We start from the raw sequence: 15,569 nt of genomic DNA, 5'->3' as shown, positions 1-15,569 counted from the left end.
ATCACCCGAGCATCAGGTGGGAAGAGCACCAAGCTTGTATTACAATGAGATCCATCTGCAGCGTTTATGCACAACAGCTCACGGGGCGCGCTCGGGGTCAGCCCAGGTCCCATCTCCTGAGGCCTGAAACCAACACGACCGGAGTGACGGCGACTCGGCGGCCGGTGAGGAAGTCAGTCCCAGCCAGAGCCCGTGGCGTCGCGCCCCCTCCCGGCCGCGCAGGAGGCGCTGCTCCGCGGGGGCCCGGCGGGCAGGGGGCGTCAGTGCACAGGCTCCCCACCGCGGGGGCCGCGGGACCCAGACGCGCGTCTCCAGGCGGAGGCCTGGCCCCTTCCCGGCCCTGAAGCCCCGTCCCCGCCGAAGGCCCAGCGGACGGGGTCACACGGCGCTGCTCAAGTGGCGCGGCCTTCACGCAAGGCCGTGATGGCGCAGGGTGTTCACTGAGCAGCTTGGCTGCAGGCCTCCCCCCCCCCTCACCGCAATGTGCTTCCACACACGTGCGTAAAGGGGACCCTTTTATTGCAAAGTGGTCGTCAGTCTCTCGGGGCACAGAAGCGGGGCTCTCGGGGCCTCAGTCCTGGGCGCCGGCTCTCAGGGCGGCCTGGAACTTGCCGGTCATCTCCCTGGGCAGCGGCACCACGGCCGGGCAGGGCACCTGGCCCTCCACCTCGCAGATGCACTCCCGCAGGCAGTACTTCCGGGGCCCGAAGTGCGCCGGGTGGGAGAGCTGCTCGCGCTCCTGCCGCTCGCTCCGGAGGGTCTCCCTGCGGAGAACAGAGCGCAGGAGGGGTGGGCGCCGCGGAGCGGGGAGCCCTGCCCTGCACCCCAGTCCCGGGCCGCGGAGGAGGGCGCACAGGAAGGCTGCAGCCGGGACAAAGGGGGCTCGGTGCCCCGCGCGCCGCCTCAGGCCAGCTCTTCCCCCGTCCCTCACTCCACTCTTGGAACAAAAGGGACACGGCACAGCAGGCCTGGGGCTGCTCCCCACTAGGGCCCACCTGAGGCCCAAGGAGGGACACGGTCGCAACCACCAGGGCAGGGGTCCCAGAAGCTTCTCAGCCCCCTGTGCACCCAGGAGGAAGGGCCTCCGGCCGCCCCCTCGACACCCCTCCTGACCGCCTGTCTCCTCCGTCCACCCGACCTCCGGGCTAGGGACGCCTGTGCCCCTCCAAGTCCAGCCCAGCGACTCACTCGCTCTTCCCCAGGATCTTCTTGACGTGCTCCATGATCTCCTTGTTGCTCTTGGTCTCCACGTCCACAAGCACTTGCTCCCCAGAATCTGGAGCAGGAAGGGAAGGAAAGGGGGGAGAGGGCTGAGAGGGCGGCAGGACCCCGCTCAGTCTCCACCGGTGCTGGGCGGCGGGTGTGCGTTCAGTGGAGAATTCTAGCAGTAAAGCAGGCGTTTACATAACCCACAATGCAGTCCTTTTGCATTTCTGTAGTACCAGGTATGTACAAAAGCATCCATTCTGTTTTAAAGGAAACAACGTCCACGTTCATGGATATAGATTTAATATTAAGATGGCAGTCCTAGCCAAACCGGTCTATGGATTCACTCTCCAAATCCTAGCAGATGTTATTGTAGAAACTGAAAACCTTAGCTTTAAATTCACGCAAAGGACCCAAAATAGCCAAAACAACTTTGACCAACCCCAAAATAGGAAAACATTTCACTTTCCAGTTTCCGTTTTACTGCAGGCTACAGTAATTGCCAGGTGGTGCAGTGGTAAAGAATTCTCCTGCCAACCCAGGAGATGGGGGTTCGATTCCTAGGTCAGGAATATCCCGTTGAATAGGAAATGGCAACCTGCTCCAGTCTTCTTGCCTGGGAAGTTCCATGGGCAGAGGAGCTCGGCGGGCTACACAGTCCCTAGGGCCCCAAAGAGTCGGACGTGACTGAGTGTACACACACACACAGCCCCCATAGGCTACACAATCGAGTCAGCGTGGTATAAGTGCAAGAACAGACTGCAGAAATGGAACCCAACTGAGTCCAGAAATAAACATTACATTTACGGTCAACTTCTTTTCAGCAAAGAGGGCAAGACAACTCCATGAGAAAGAAGAACATCTGATAAAAGACCTGTTTTCTGCCTAAAGAACTCTTATAAACAATCCAAAGGAAAAATGGGCTAAATACCTGAATAAACATTTAACAACAAAAATGGATGATAAGCACATGAAAAGATACCCAGTATCATCAGTCACTAGAAAAATACAAAATAAAATCAGTGAGATATTAAGTGGCTAGTTTTTTAAAAAAAAACACAATACCAAGTGTTAGGATGCAGAGTAACACTCAAAACTTTCATGAATTACTGGTAAAAATGCAAAAAAATATTACAGCCATGTCAGACAGGGACTGAGGACACACGAAAAAGATTGGAAAGAAGTAAAACTCACTTTGTAGAAGGGATGATTGTGTATGTAGAAAATCTTAAGGAATTTAGCAAATAAAAACTACTAGAAATGTGAATTATCAGGGTTACAAGACACTAGACCCACGTATCAAATCAGCAGCACTTGTATAAGGCTGTTTGATGCTTTAACCGAAGAACCGGAAAATGAAACAAACTACTGTAAATGGACAGAAAACATACTCAATACTATTAAATTGCTATTTAAGTAAGTAATTTAAATTACTATTAATTCTGATCAAAATCCCAGCAAGCTTTTCTTCCCCTAGAAACTGGTAAGCAAATTTTACAGTTAATAGAGAAATGCAAAGAACCTACAAGGGCCAACTTTAATCTTGAGGGGAAAGAAAGGGTGGAAGGACAAAGCTGGATGCACACTACCTATCTCGACACATATTTTCAATCGACAAAAACCAATACCGTGTGCGTTAGCATGAGGACACACAGAGCAGTTAGGGAGGATGGCGAGTTCAGAAACTCCAAAAGCCAAAGCAGTCTTAAAGAAAACCAGCTCAAGGGATCACGCTCTCTGACGTGAGACTACAGCAGAAAGCTGCAGTATTCCACACTGCAAGATGTTGGCACAAACACAGACACAAATCAATGGAACACAAAAGCAACACTGGAAATGCACCTGCACAAATTACCACCAAGGAGGCAAAATATACAATGGAGAAAAGACACTCCCTTCAGTGAGCGGAGCTAAGAAAACTGGAGAGCGACAGGTAAAAAAATTAGAACGTCTTCTAACACTACCTACACAGATAAACTCAATATGCATCAAAGACCAGCTACCACAAAATTCCTAAAAGAAGGTAAACATGAACTCTCAGCAATTATTTTTTTGATCTGTCTCCTAAAACAAAGCAAAAATAAACAAACGGGGAACCTCCTTGGTGGTCCAGGGGTTAAGAATCTGCATTGCAAGTCAGGGGCCGTGGGTCTGATCCCTGGCTGAGGACCTAAGATCCCTCCCACACGCCGCGGAACAACTAAGCACGCGCACCACAGCTAGAGAGCCCGCGCGCTGCGGCCAAGACCTGATGTAGCAAACACATACGGGAGAGGGATCGCGACCCCATGGCCTGTAGCCCATCAGGCTCCTCCGTCCATGGGATTTTCCAGGCAAGAGAGCTGGAGTGGATTGCCATTTCCTTCTCCAGGGGATCTTCCCGACCCAGGAATCGAATCCAGGTCTCCCGCATTGCAGGCAGACGCTTTACCTTCTGAGCCAGCAGGGAAGCCAAATACATAAATACTTGTTTAAAAACTAAAGACACATGAGTCTGAGCAAGCTCCGGGAGTTGGTGATGGACAAGGAAGCCTGGCGTGCAGCCGTCCGTGGGGCTGCAAAGAGTCGGACACGCCTGAGCAACTGAACTGAACAGATGGGACCCAGTTACACTTAAAAGCTTCAGACACAGCAAACCAGAAAACAAAAAGACAACCTATGATGTGGGGGGAAATAATGGTAAATGATACGATAAGGCGTTAATTAAAATATATAAATGGCTCATACAACTAGGTATCAAAAATAAAAGCTGAAAAAAAATGGGCAGAAGAACTGACATCTTTCCCAAAGGAAATGCAAGTGACCAACAGGCACAGAGAAAGGTTCTAAGATAATCTCCAGAGAAACGCAAATCAGAATCACGATTAAGCTATCACCTCCCATTTGTCAGAATGGCTATCATTAGAGACCCCACGCACAAGGGTTGGCAAGGATGGGAGGAAACGGCGCCGCTGCACCATGCTGTTGTTAAGTCACTAAATTGTCTGACTCTTGAGACCCCATGGACTACAGCCCGCCAGGCCCCTCTGTCCACATGTTGAATGTAAACTGGTGCAGCTACTGTGGAAAACGGTACAGAAGTTTCTCAAAAAACCAAACACAGAACTACCACATAACCCAGCAAGTCCACTCTTGGGTATACATCTGAAAAAACACCACTTATTTTAGAAAGATACATGCACCCCAATATTTGGAGCAGCATTATTTAATACAACTGTCAAGATGTGGAAGCATAAATCAACAGATGGAGGGGGCCAGCTGCGCTGTGCGAGCACACACACACACACACAGTGGGGTATTACTTAGCCATAGAAACTTTTTTCTGCGATTTGCAGCAACATGGATGGGAGAGACAGCTCTACATCTGGTGATGGATCACCAGCTGGTCAAATACAGAAATCAGACTGATTCTATTCTTTGCAGCCAAAGATGGAGAAGCTCTATACAGTCAGCAAAAAGAAGAGCGGGAGCTGACTGTGGCTCGAATCATGAACTCCTTATTGCAAAATTCAGACTCAAAGTGAAGACAGCAGGGAAAAGCCACTAGACCATTTGGGTATAACCTAAGCCCTTATGGTTTCCCTTATGATTCTAGACTGGAGGTGACGAACAGATTCAAGGGATTACACCTTGTAGGACTATGAATGGAGGCTCGTAACACTGTACAAGGAGGTAGTTATCAAACACATCCTCAAGAAAAAGAAATGCAAGAAGGCAAAGCGGTTGTCTGAGACCTTACAAATAGCTGCGAAAAGAGAAGCAAAAGGCAAAGGAGATAGGGAACGACATACCCAACTGAAGGCAGAGTTCAAAAAAAATACCAAGGGGAGATAAGAAAGCCTTTTTAACTGAAAATGTGAAGAAATTGACAAAAACAATAGAAAGGAAAAGATGAGATCTCCAAGAAAATTGAAGATAGCAAGGCAATGTTTCATGCAAAGATGGGCACGATAAAGGAGAGAAACTGTAAAGACCTAACAGAAGCAGAAGAGATAAAGAAGAGGTGGCAGGAATACAGAGAAGAACTGAACAAAACAGGTCTTAATGACCCAGATAAGCACGATGGCGTGATCACTCACCTAGAGGCAGACATCGTGGACTGTGAAGTCAAGGGGGCCTTAGGTAGCATCACACAAAGCTAGTGGAGGCGATGGGATTCTAACCAAGCTATTTAAGATGACGATGCTGTGAAAGTGCTGCATTAGTGTGCCAGCAAATCTGTGAGACTCAGCAGTGGCCACACGACTGGAAGATCCCAGTCTCCATTCCAATCCCAAAGAAGGATAAAGCTAAAGAATGTTCAACTACTGTACAATCGTGCTCATTTCACACGCTAGCAAGGCAATGCTCAAAATCATTCCAGCTAGGGTTCAACAGTATGTGAACCAAGAACTTCAAGCTGTGAACCAAGATGTACAAGCTAGATTTAGAAAAGGAAGAGGAAGCAGAGACCAAATGCCCGACATAGGTTGGATCATAGAGAAAGCAAGAGAATTAAACAAACCAACCATCTACTTCTGCTTCGTTGACTGTGCTAAAGCCTTTGACTGTGTGGATCACAACAAACTGTGGAAAATTCTGAAAGAGATGGGAATACCAGACCACCTTACCTGCCTCCTGAGAAACCTGTATGCAGGATAAGAAGCAACAGTTAGAACTGGACATGGAATGGACCGGTTCAAAATTGGGAAAGGAGTACGTCTAGGCTGTATATTGTCACCCTTTCTTATTTAACTTATATGAAGAGTATATCATGTGAAATCCTGGGCTAGATCAATCACAAGCTGGAATTAAGATTTGTTCATTAAGCCAGGAGAAATAATGATATGCAGATGACACCACCCTAATGGCAGAAAGCAAAAAGGAACTAAAGAGCCTCTTGATAAAGGTGAAAGAGGAGAGTGAAAAAGCTGGCTTAAAACTCAACATTCAGAAAACTAACATCACGGCATCCAGTCTCATCACTTCATGGCAAACAGATGGGGAAACAACAGAAAGTGACAGACTTTATTTTCTTGGCTCCAAAATCAAGGTGTGGACGGTGACTGCAGCCCTGGAATTAAAAGACGCTTGCTCCTTGGAAGGGAAGCTATGACACACCTAGACAGCATATTAAAAAGCAGAGACATCACTTTGCCAAAAAAGGTCCACATAGTCAGAGCTATGGTTTTTCCAGTAGTCATGTACGGACGTGAGAGCTGGACCATAAAGAAAACCGAGCACCGAGGAACGGATTCTTTGGAACTGAGGTGTTGGAGAAGACTCTTGAGAGTCCCTTGGACTGCAAGGAGATCCAACCAGGCCATCCTAAAGGAGATCAGTCCTGAATATTCATTGGAAGGCCTGATGCTGAAGTTAAAGCTCCAATACTTTGGCCACCTGATGCAAAGAACTGACTCACAGGAAAAGACCCTGATGCTGGGGAAGATTGAGAGCAAAGGAAAAGCGGACGACAGACGATGAGATGGTTAGATGGCATCACTGACTCAACAGACATAAGCCTGAACAAACTCTGGGAGACAGTGAAGGCCAGGGAGGTCTGCCATGCTGCAGTCCACGGGGTCCCAAAACACTGGACACGACTTAGCGAATGAACAACAACAGTGGAAGTGAAATAAGTCAGACAAAGACAAATACTGTGCGCTCTCACTCGCTTGTGGCGTCTAAAAAGTACAACAGACTGGTAAGTACAACAAAAAAGACTCACAGACACAGAGAACAGACAGACTCACAGACACAGAGAACAGAGCCGTGGTTAGCAGAAGGGAGCAGGACGGACAGAGGGGCGGCAAGGGGCAGGGTGCGTGAGATGCAAAGCACTGCACGAAAATAACCTACAAAGATGCACACCAGGGGCACACAGCCAGTGTTTCACCATTATAAACTGCATAGAACCTTCACAACCGTGAACTATCCTTCAGGTTTATTTGGTTTTGGCCTTGTGTCTGCAAGATCTTAGTTCCCCAAACAGGGACTGAACCCAGGCCTTTGGCAGGGACAGCGTGGGGTCCTAACCGCTGGACAGTCAGGAGCGCCCATGTAACCATCTTAAAGTGCAATCTGGCGGGTGTTGGCGCTCCCACTATCGTGCAGCATCACCGCTACTGAGGCTCCAGCACTTTCCTGTGACCCCAAACAGACCCCTTGTACCCGTGAAGCTGTCCCTTCCTCCTCCCCACAGCACCCCAGCCCCAGACAACCATCTCCTGTCCCGTGGCTTCGCTAGTGTGCCTCACACAGCTGGAGGCACACACGCCTTCCACACCTGCCTTCTTTCTGTTGGCGTGCTTACAAGATTCACCCATATTGAAGCCTATGTCGGTACTTCAGTCCTTTTCGTGACTGAATAATAGCCCACTGAATGAATATATGCATTTTGTTTATCCATTCACGGTCAATTTTTTCTTTTTTGACAGAGACGTCAAAGAAATTTCACAAGAGAAGTGACTACCTTTCAACAAAAGAGCTAAATATCCCAAATCTAAAAAAATCAAAAATAAACCTCAATCCTTATCTCACTTAACACACAAATAACTAGATCACAGACATGAATGTAAAATCAGAGGCTTTCCCCATTTTAAAGGAGACAAATCTTTATGCCTTTGAGGAAGAGAGATTTCTTGGCTAGGACACAGAAAGTACTAGAAAAAGAAAACAGCTGAGAAGCTGAAATTCATCAAAATGAAAACTTCTGCTCTTCAAAAGACACCATTAAGAAAATGTAAAGCCCGCCACAGACAGGAAATATTCACAATACATCATCTGACAAAGGAAGTGAGTGCAGGATATGCCAGCAACTCAACCAGAAGAGCCTCACCTTTTCAAATTTTCAGACAGACACAAGATCCAAGTAGACTCTTCAGAAAAGAAAGAAATAAATGGCCAATGTGCGCATGGAAAGACAGGGAAATGCAGACCAAGACATCCAGGAGACACACCACCGCGGGGCTGGCTGACCCTGAAGACACTCGCGTGGCGAGAGGAGGGGCTCCCACAGAACCTGTGAATGACGCCTGATGGGGCCAGGGCGCCTCTGCAGAGGCGATTAAACTCAAGGACCCAGAAATCGGGAGAGTCTCCTGGGCAAGCTGGCGCCTCCACTTTCCACAGTCCTTAGAGCTGGAGAGCCTCCCACGCGGTGGTCAGAGGCACGCGGGACAGGGAGGCAGCCGGCCACCAAGGCAGCGCCCGAGGACAGAGGGAGACCTGGAGCCGAGGGCGGCGCGGCCTCGACAAGCTGGACGCGGCCCGGGAACGCTTCCGCCCAGGGCCTCCAGGAGCAGGGGCCCTGCTGGCAGCCTGAGTGTGCACCCTGCTGGGCCCAAGGGTACAGATCTCTCAGGTGAGGGCTCTGTGTGGCTCTACGGCCCCAAGCCCGCGGACACAGGAAATGCAGAAAAGCAACGGGAGCAGCCGGGCTGAGGCTGGGGGCCAGCAGGACCCTCACCCTGCACACTGCAGGCGGAATGGCAGGGTCACCTTGGAGGCCTGTCTGGCGGCTTCTAAGGACGCTGTGCGTCTACTCTGTGGACAAGCCCAGCCTGAGCCTGTGCCTAGGAGCACTGAGCACCTAGGTCCACAGAGGAGGCTGCTCGCAGCCCCCTAGAGCGAGGACACCCCCCACGCGGCAGCAGAGCCAAGCCCGGCGCCCATGGCCTCGGTCCAGGACCTGCCGCTTCTGCAGAGCTGCCTGCTGGCCAGCCCCCCGGTTCCCAGTGCTGCACCTCCATCTGGGGCAACTCCTATCCAGGCCTCCTTCAGGGAAGGTCAGCCCTGCCGTACCATCTGAAGACTTTCCCTGCCTGCTGCCCTGTCCTCCATAAATCTCACACCTGTAACTCTGTCTGGTTATCTGTCAAACACCCAAATGTTCATCACACTGATCCGTAGTAAAAATGAGTGAGCTACGGATACGCACAACGTGGGTGACTCTCAACACCACAAGTGAAAACCAGACACAGAGGAGTATATACTGTGAGACTCTAGAGTAAGTCCTGAAAGAAACAAAACGAGGTAGTCTTGGGCACCCCTGGTGGTGCAGAGGATGCGAATCCGCCTGCCAGTGCCGGGGACACAGTTCAATCCCTGGTCTGGGAAAAGCGCACACCTTACTCAGAGCAACTAGTTGCCCAGGCCCCGCAACAAAAAGTGCCCGCTCACCTCAACTCGAGAAAAGCCCATGCAAAGCAGTGAAGCCTCAGCGCAGCCAGAAATGAATAAACAAATAATTCATCTATGGTGAAAGAACTGCCGACAGCAGGAAGTCCCTGGTGGTCGGTACTTAGGATTCAGTGCTTTCCCTGCTGAGGGCCAGGGTTCGACCCCTGGCTGGGGACCTAAATCCCACAGGCCATGCAGTTCAGCCACATACACACACCCAAAAGGAGGAGCTGCTCATAGTGGTTGCCTCTGCTGGGAGTAGGAACTGACTGGAAAGACTGTGAGTCCTGGGGGAAGTCCTGGGGGGCTTCCTGGAGTACGAGAGATGTCCTGTCTTCACTGGGGAACGGTGACACGGGCCCTTCACGTCCATCAGAGCTCATCCCTCTGTGCACAAGAGACCTGTGCATTATGGGTAAATTATCCCGCAATAAAGTTAGGTTTTTAAAACAACAACACAAATACAAACATAGAACTGCCAACTACCACCACGCTCCTCAGTTCTACCTTGCTCTGGTTTTCTTTTTTCCCACTGCACTCATCTTCTAACAAACCATGTTACTGAGTTTCCGGTTCATTCTCTCTCCTCCTGCTGGAATATCATCTCTACACGACTAGATATCTTTGTCCTTATGGCTCCCTTTCAAGCACCCAGAAGAGTCCCTGTTGAACCTGATACATATTTGTTGAATGAATGAAAGACCATCATTGATTTGTTTCCTGATGCATTTCCCAATCCACACTTCACTTGATTCTCATAACCGCGTAAGGCAGATATTCCGCCTTCCCCTAGAAATATGGAACTAGGAACAATGCTTGATCAGAATGATTGAGGAGAGAGCCAGGCTAAAACACTGGCTCTGACTTCCAGGGACTGAGCCCAGTTGAAAGGAATCTTCACAATTTGTGCCTCAAGAGGACAGGAGAACATCGCGAAAGTGTGTATGATCCAGAAAGGGGACACACACACAGTTCAAGAGGACACGGCCAGTGCTGAGGGACACACCCTGGGAGATCCATCTAAGGTGCAGGGAGGCTTCCTGGGGGAGCTGGTACCCAAGCTGACTCTCAAAGGATTCATTTTCTAATTTAGCCAAGAAGAGCAGGGGATTTCCAGCAGGGGGCCTGACATGAGCGCAGGCGCCGAAGCCCAGTGCGGCGGGGGGTCTGCAGAGACAGGCCCGTGTGATGCGGGCCTGGAGGAGATGTGGGGCGACAGCAGTGAGTCTGGCGGGGGTGCGGGCTACGGGCAGAGAGATCTTGGTGGCCACCGGGCACCAGGTGCAGAAGCCAAGGTGACAGCACCAACAGGCTTACAGCGCTGCCCTCTCAGGGCCCAGTGACAGCCGCGTGCTCGCTGTGGAGCCCTAAGCCATGGCCCCAGGAGTGGAGCCCAGCACCAAGATCACCTCCGGAATGACTGCGCCCCACGGTCACCGTCCCCAAAGCGCCCCCGGTCAGCACCGAGCAGGCTTCCTGACCCCAGGTTAGGCGAAAGTGCCCACTCCAGTGCTCACCCTCTAGGGCCCTAACCAAGCACCTAACGCCACCCTTCCAGCAGGAATTTTGTCTTTAGGTGATAAAAACGCTACTGACCCCCGAAAGCGTGGGCCCTCCCTGGCCTGTCAGGTGCTGGCCCGCCGTGTGTGCCCTTTGCTCTTAATAAACTCACTCCTTTCTGAAATGCTCTGTGTCTGGAAATTCTTTTCCAACCCGCACCAGACAGCCGGGACACTCACCCAGGTAGAAGCGCAGGAAAGGGGTCGGCGTCATGTTCTTAAACAGCATGATCTGCACCCAGGGGTTCTTGTACTGGATCTGAGGTATGTTGAAAAACACGAATTTCCTGCAACACAAGAAATTAAACCCGTGAGAGTTTCTAACCTAAAACTTTATGCACCTGTGTATTCTTCTAAAGAGAAATCCAGAATTCTCATCAGATTCTGAGAGGACTCAGCCCCCCAAAAAGGTGGAGTGAGGAAAAGCAGGTCACAGGAGTCTATTAACATGCTGTCTGAATGTAGGTGTTGGGACCCCTGATTTGTCATTTAAGGAAAAGAAATCTATATCCTTATCTCACATTGCACATTAACCTAAAACTCACCAAAGCAGAAGTATAAATAGAAAAATGAAATGTCCTTGGTTTCGCTTGCTGAGACAGTTACACCGTGCACTCATCTGAGAAGCTGTGTATCTCCAGGTGAGCACTTTATGTTTTTATCATCGTCATGAAAGTTGCTCAGTCATGTCTGACTCTTTGTGAACCCACGGACTATACAGTCTGTGGAATTCTCCAGGCCAGAATACTGGAGGGGGTAGCCTTTCGCTTCTCCAGGGGATCTTCCCAACCCAGGGATCGAACCCAGGTCTCCCCCATTGCAGGAGGATTCTTTACCAGTTAAGCCACAAAGGAACCCCAAGAATGCTGGAGTGGGTGGCCTATCCCTTCTCCAGTGGATCTGCCCGACCCAAGAATCGAACCAGGGTCTCCTGCATTGCAGGTGGATTCTTTACCAACTGAGCTATCAAGGAAGTCCTTATGTTTTTATACCAATATTTAAAAATAAAAGGAACCAAAAGAACAATCATGGGGAATACTCTTACAATCTAGGAGTAGATAAATCATTGAACTCAGAAGGTTTAAAACACAGACCACTTTGATTAATTAAAACTTTTGCAGGATTTCCCTGGTGGTCTGCCATCGCAGCCTTTGTGTGGTGAAGGAGCTTGCGTAACTCAAGCTATGCCATTCAGGGCCACCCAAGACAGACAGGTCACAGTCAAGAGTTCTGACAAAACATGGTCCACTGGAGGAAGGAACGGTAAACTACTCCAGCATTCTTATCTCGAGAAGCCTATGCACAGTATGAAAAAGCAAAAACCGTACCACCAGAAGATGAGCTCGCAGGTGGGAAGGTGTCCACCAGGCTACTGGAGAAGCGTGAAAGACAGTTACTCATAGCTCCAGAAGGAAGGAAGCCTCTGGGCCAAAGTGGAAACGATGCTCAGTTGTGGATGTGTCTGGTGATGGAAGTAAAGTCTGATGCTGTAAAGAACATCATTGCGTAGGAACCGGGAAAGTTAGGTCCACGAATCAAGATAAATTGGAAGTGGTCAGACAGGAGGTGTTGAGAGTGAACATCAACATCTTAGGTATCAGTGAACTGAAACGGACAGCAATGGGTGAATTTAATTCAGATGACCATTCTATCTACTACTGTGGGCAAGGATCCCTTAGAAGAAAGCAGTAGCTCTCACAGTCAGTAAGAGTCTGAAATGCAGTGCTTGGGTGCAATCTCAAAAAGGATAGAATGATCTCAGTTTGTTTTCAAAGCAAACCATTCAACATCACAGCAATCCAAGTCTCTTCCCCAACCACTGATGCCAAAGAAGCGGAAGTTGACCTATTCTATAAAGACCTACAAGACCTTCTAGAACTAACACCACAAAGAGATGCCCTTTTCATCATAGGGGATTGGAATGTAGAACTAGGAAGTCAAGACATACCTGGCTGCTGCTGCTGCTAAGTCGCCTGTCATGTCCGACTGTGCAACCCCACAGACGGCAGCCCACCAGGCTCCCCCGTCCCTGGGATTCTCCAGGCAAGAACACTGGAGTGGGTTGCCATTTCCTTCTCCAACGCATGAAAGTGAAAAGTGAAAGTGAAGTCGCTCAGTCGTGTCCGACTCTTAGCGACCCCATGGACTGCAGCCCACCAGGCTCCTGCGTCCATGGGATTTTCCAGGCAAGAGCACTGGAGTGGGGAGCCATCGCCTTCTCCGAGAGATACCTGGAGTACCAGGCAAATTTGGCCTCAGAGTACAGAGTGAAGCAGGGTGAAGACTAAAAGTTCTGTCAAGAGAACACACTGGTCACAGTAAACATTCTTTTCCAACAACACAAGAGACGACTCTGCACATGGACCTCACCAAATAGTCACAGAAATCAGATTGATTATATTCTTTGCAGCCAAAGATGGAGAAGCTCTATACAGTCAGCAAAAACAAGACCAGGAGCTGACTGTGGCTCAGATCATGAACTCCTTATTGCCAAATTCAGGCTTAAACTGAAGACAGTGGGAGAAACCACTAGACCATTCAGGTATGACCTAAATCAAATCCCCTGTGATTATATGCTGAAGGTGATGAATAGATTCAAGCAATTAGATCTGGTAGACAGAGTGCCTAAAAACTATGGATGGAGGTTTGTAACACTGTACAGGAGGCACTGACCAAAACCATCCCAAAGAAAAAGAAATGCAAGAAAGCAACGTGGTTGTCGAGGAGGCTTTACAAAGAGATGAGGAAAGGAGAGAGGAGAAAGGGAAAGATACACCCAACTGAATGCAGAGTTCCAGAGAACAGCGAGGAGAGAGAAGCAGCGAGTGAAGTCGCTCAGTCGTGTCCGACTCTGTGCGACCCCATGGACTGTAGCCCATCAGGCTCCTCCGTCCATGGGATTTTCCAGGCAAGAATGCTGGAGTGGATTGCCATTTCCTTCTCTAGGGGATCTTCCCGACCCAGGAATCAAACCCGGGTCTCCCGCATTGCAGGCAGACGCTTTACCGTCTGAGCCACCAGGGAAGCTTAGGTAGAGATAAGAAGGCCTCCTTCCAAGAACAGAAGATAACAACAGAATGGGAAAGACTACAGATCTCTTCAAGAATACTGGAGATATTAAGGGAACACTTCATGCAAGGATGGGCACAACAGAGGACAAAAATGGTAAAGACCTAACAGAGCCAGAAGAGATTAAGAAGAGGTGGCAAGAATATACAGAACTATACAAAAAAAGTCTTAATGACCCAGATAACCACTATGGTATGATCACGCACCTAGAACCAGACATCCTGGAATTTGAAGTAAAGTGGGCCTTAGGAAGCATTACCACAAACAAAGCCAGTGGAGCCAGCTGAGCTATTAAAATCCTGAAAGATGCTGCTGCTAAAGTGCTGCACTCAACATGTCAACAAATTTGGAAAACTCACAAGTGGCCATAGGATGGGAAAAGGTCAGTTTTCATTCCAATCCCAAAGAAGGACAATGCAAAAGAATGTTCAAATTACCATACAATCACACTCATTTCACACACTACCGAGAAGGAAATGGCAACCCACTCCAGTATTCTTGCCTGAAGAATCCCATGGACAGAGGAGCCTGGCGGGCTACAGTCCACGGGGTCGCAAAGAGTCAGACACGACTGAGCAACTTCATACATACACAAGGTATTGGCTCAAAATCCTTCAAGCGAGGCTTCAGCAGTACATGAACAGAGAAATTCCAGATGTATAAGCTGGGTTGAGAAAAGGCAGAGGAACCAAAGATTAAATTGCCAACATCCGCCGGATCACAGAAAAAGGAAGGGAATTTCAGAAAAACCATCTATTTCTACTTCACTGACTACATTACAGCCTTTAACTGCGTGTATCACAACAAACTGTGGGAAACTCTTAAAAAGAGATGGGAATACCAGACCTCCTTACCTATCTGAGAAACCTGTATGCAGGTCAAGCAACAGTTAGAATCAGATATTGAACAACTGACTGGTTTCAAATTGGGAAAGGAGTATGACGAAGCTATATGCTCTCATCCTGCTTATTTAACTTATACACAGAGCATATCATGCGAAATGCCAGGCTGGATGAATCACTAGCTGGAATCAAGATCGTGGGGAGAAACACCAACAACCGGGAAGAAGAATTAAAGAGCCTTTTGCTGAGGGTGAGAGAGAGGTAAAAAGCTGGCTTAAAACTCAACATTCAAAAAACTAAGATTATGGCATCTCGTCACATCACTCCATAGCAAATAGAAGGGGAAAAAGTGGAAGCAATGACAGGTTTTATTTTCGGGCTCCAAAACCACTGCAGATGGTGACTGCCGCCATGAAATTAAAAGACACCTTGGAAGGAAAGCTATGACAAACCTAGACAGTGTATTGAAAAGCAGAGGTATCACTTTGTTAACAAAGGTTTATATAGTCAAAACTACAGTTCTTCCAGTAATCCTGTACAAATGTGAGGGCTGGACCACAAAGAAGGCTGAGTGCCAAGAAAATGATGCTTTTGAATTGTGGTGCTGGAGGAGACACTAGAGAGTCCCTTGGATAGCAAGATCAAACCAGTCAATCCTAAAAGAAATCAGCCCTGAATATGGACCGGAAAGACTGAGGCTGAAGCTCCAACTCTTTGGCCACCTGATACAAAC

At 48.9% G+C, this 15,569-nt stretch overlaps 1 protein-coding gene across 2 annotated transcripts in view; it reads right to left on the bottom strand.

Annotated features, from left to right (window-relative positions):
- Positions 1-12: 12 nt before the first annotated feature.
- The window catches only part of MRPS25 (mitochondrial ribosomal protein S25), a 59,319-nt gene continuing 43,762 nt past the window's right edge, over positions 13-15,569 (bottom strand). The window contains exons 2-4 of one of the 2 annotated variants that reach the window (XM_069561027.1): positions 11,106-11,212; positions 1,189-1,276; positions 13-764 (exon numbers count right to left, since the gene is read on the bottom strand). In XM_069561027.1, coding sequence (XP_069417128.1) covers positions 572-764; positions 1,189-1,276; positions 11,106-11,212 — 388 coding nt within the window. In that variant the 3' untranslated portion in view covers positions 13-571. The remainder of the gene's footprint in view (positions 765-1,188; positions 1,277-11,105; positions 11,213-15,569) is intronic. The other variant, XM_069561028.1, reaches the window with a different exon arrangement.

The sequence above is a fragment of the Ovis canadensis genome, chromosome 19, assembly GCF_042477335.2.
Source record: "Ovis canadensis isolate MfBH-ARS-UI-01 breed Bighorn chromosome 19, ARS-UI_OviCan_v2, whole genome shotgun sequence".
NCBI classification, from domain to species: Eukaryota; Metazoa; Chordata; class Mammalia; order Artiodactyla; family Bovidae; genus Ovis; species Ovis canadensis.
This window is presented reverse-complemented; position numbering and strand designations above follow the sequence as displayed.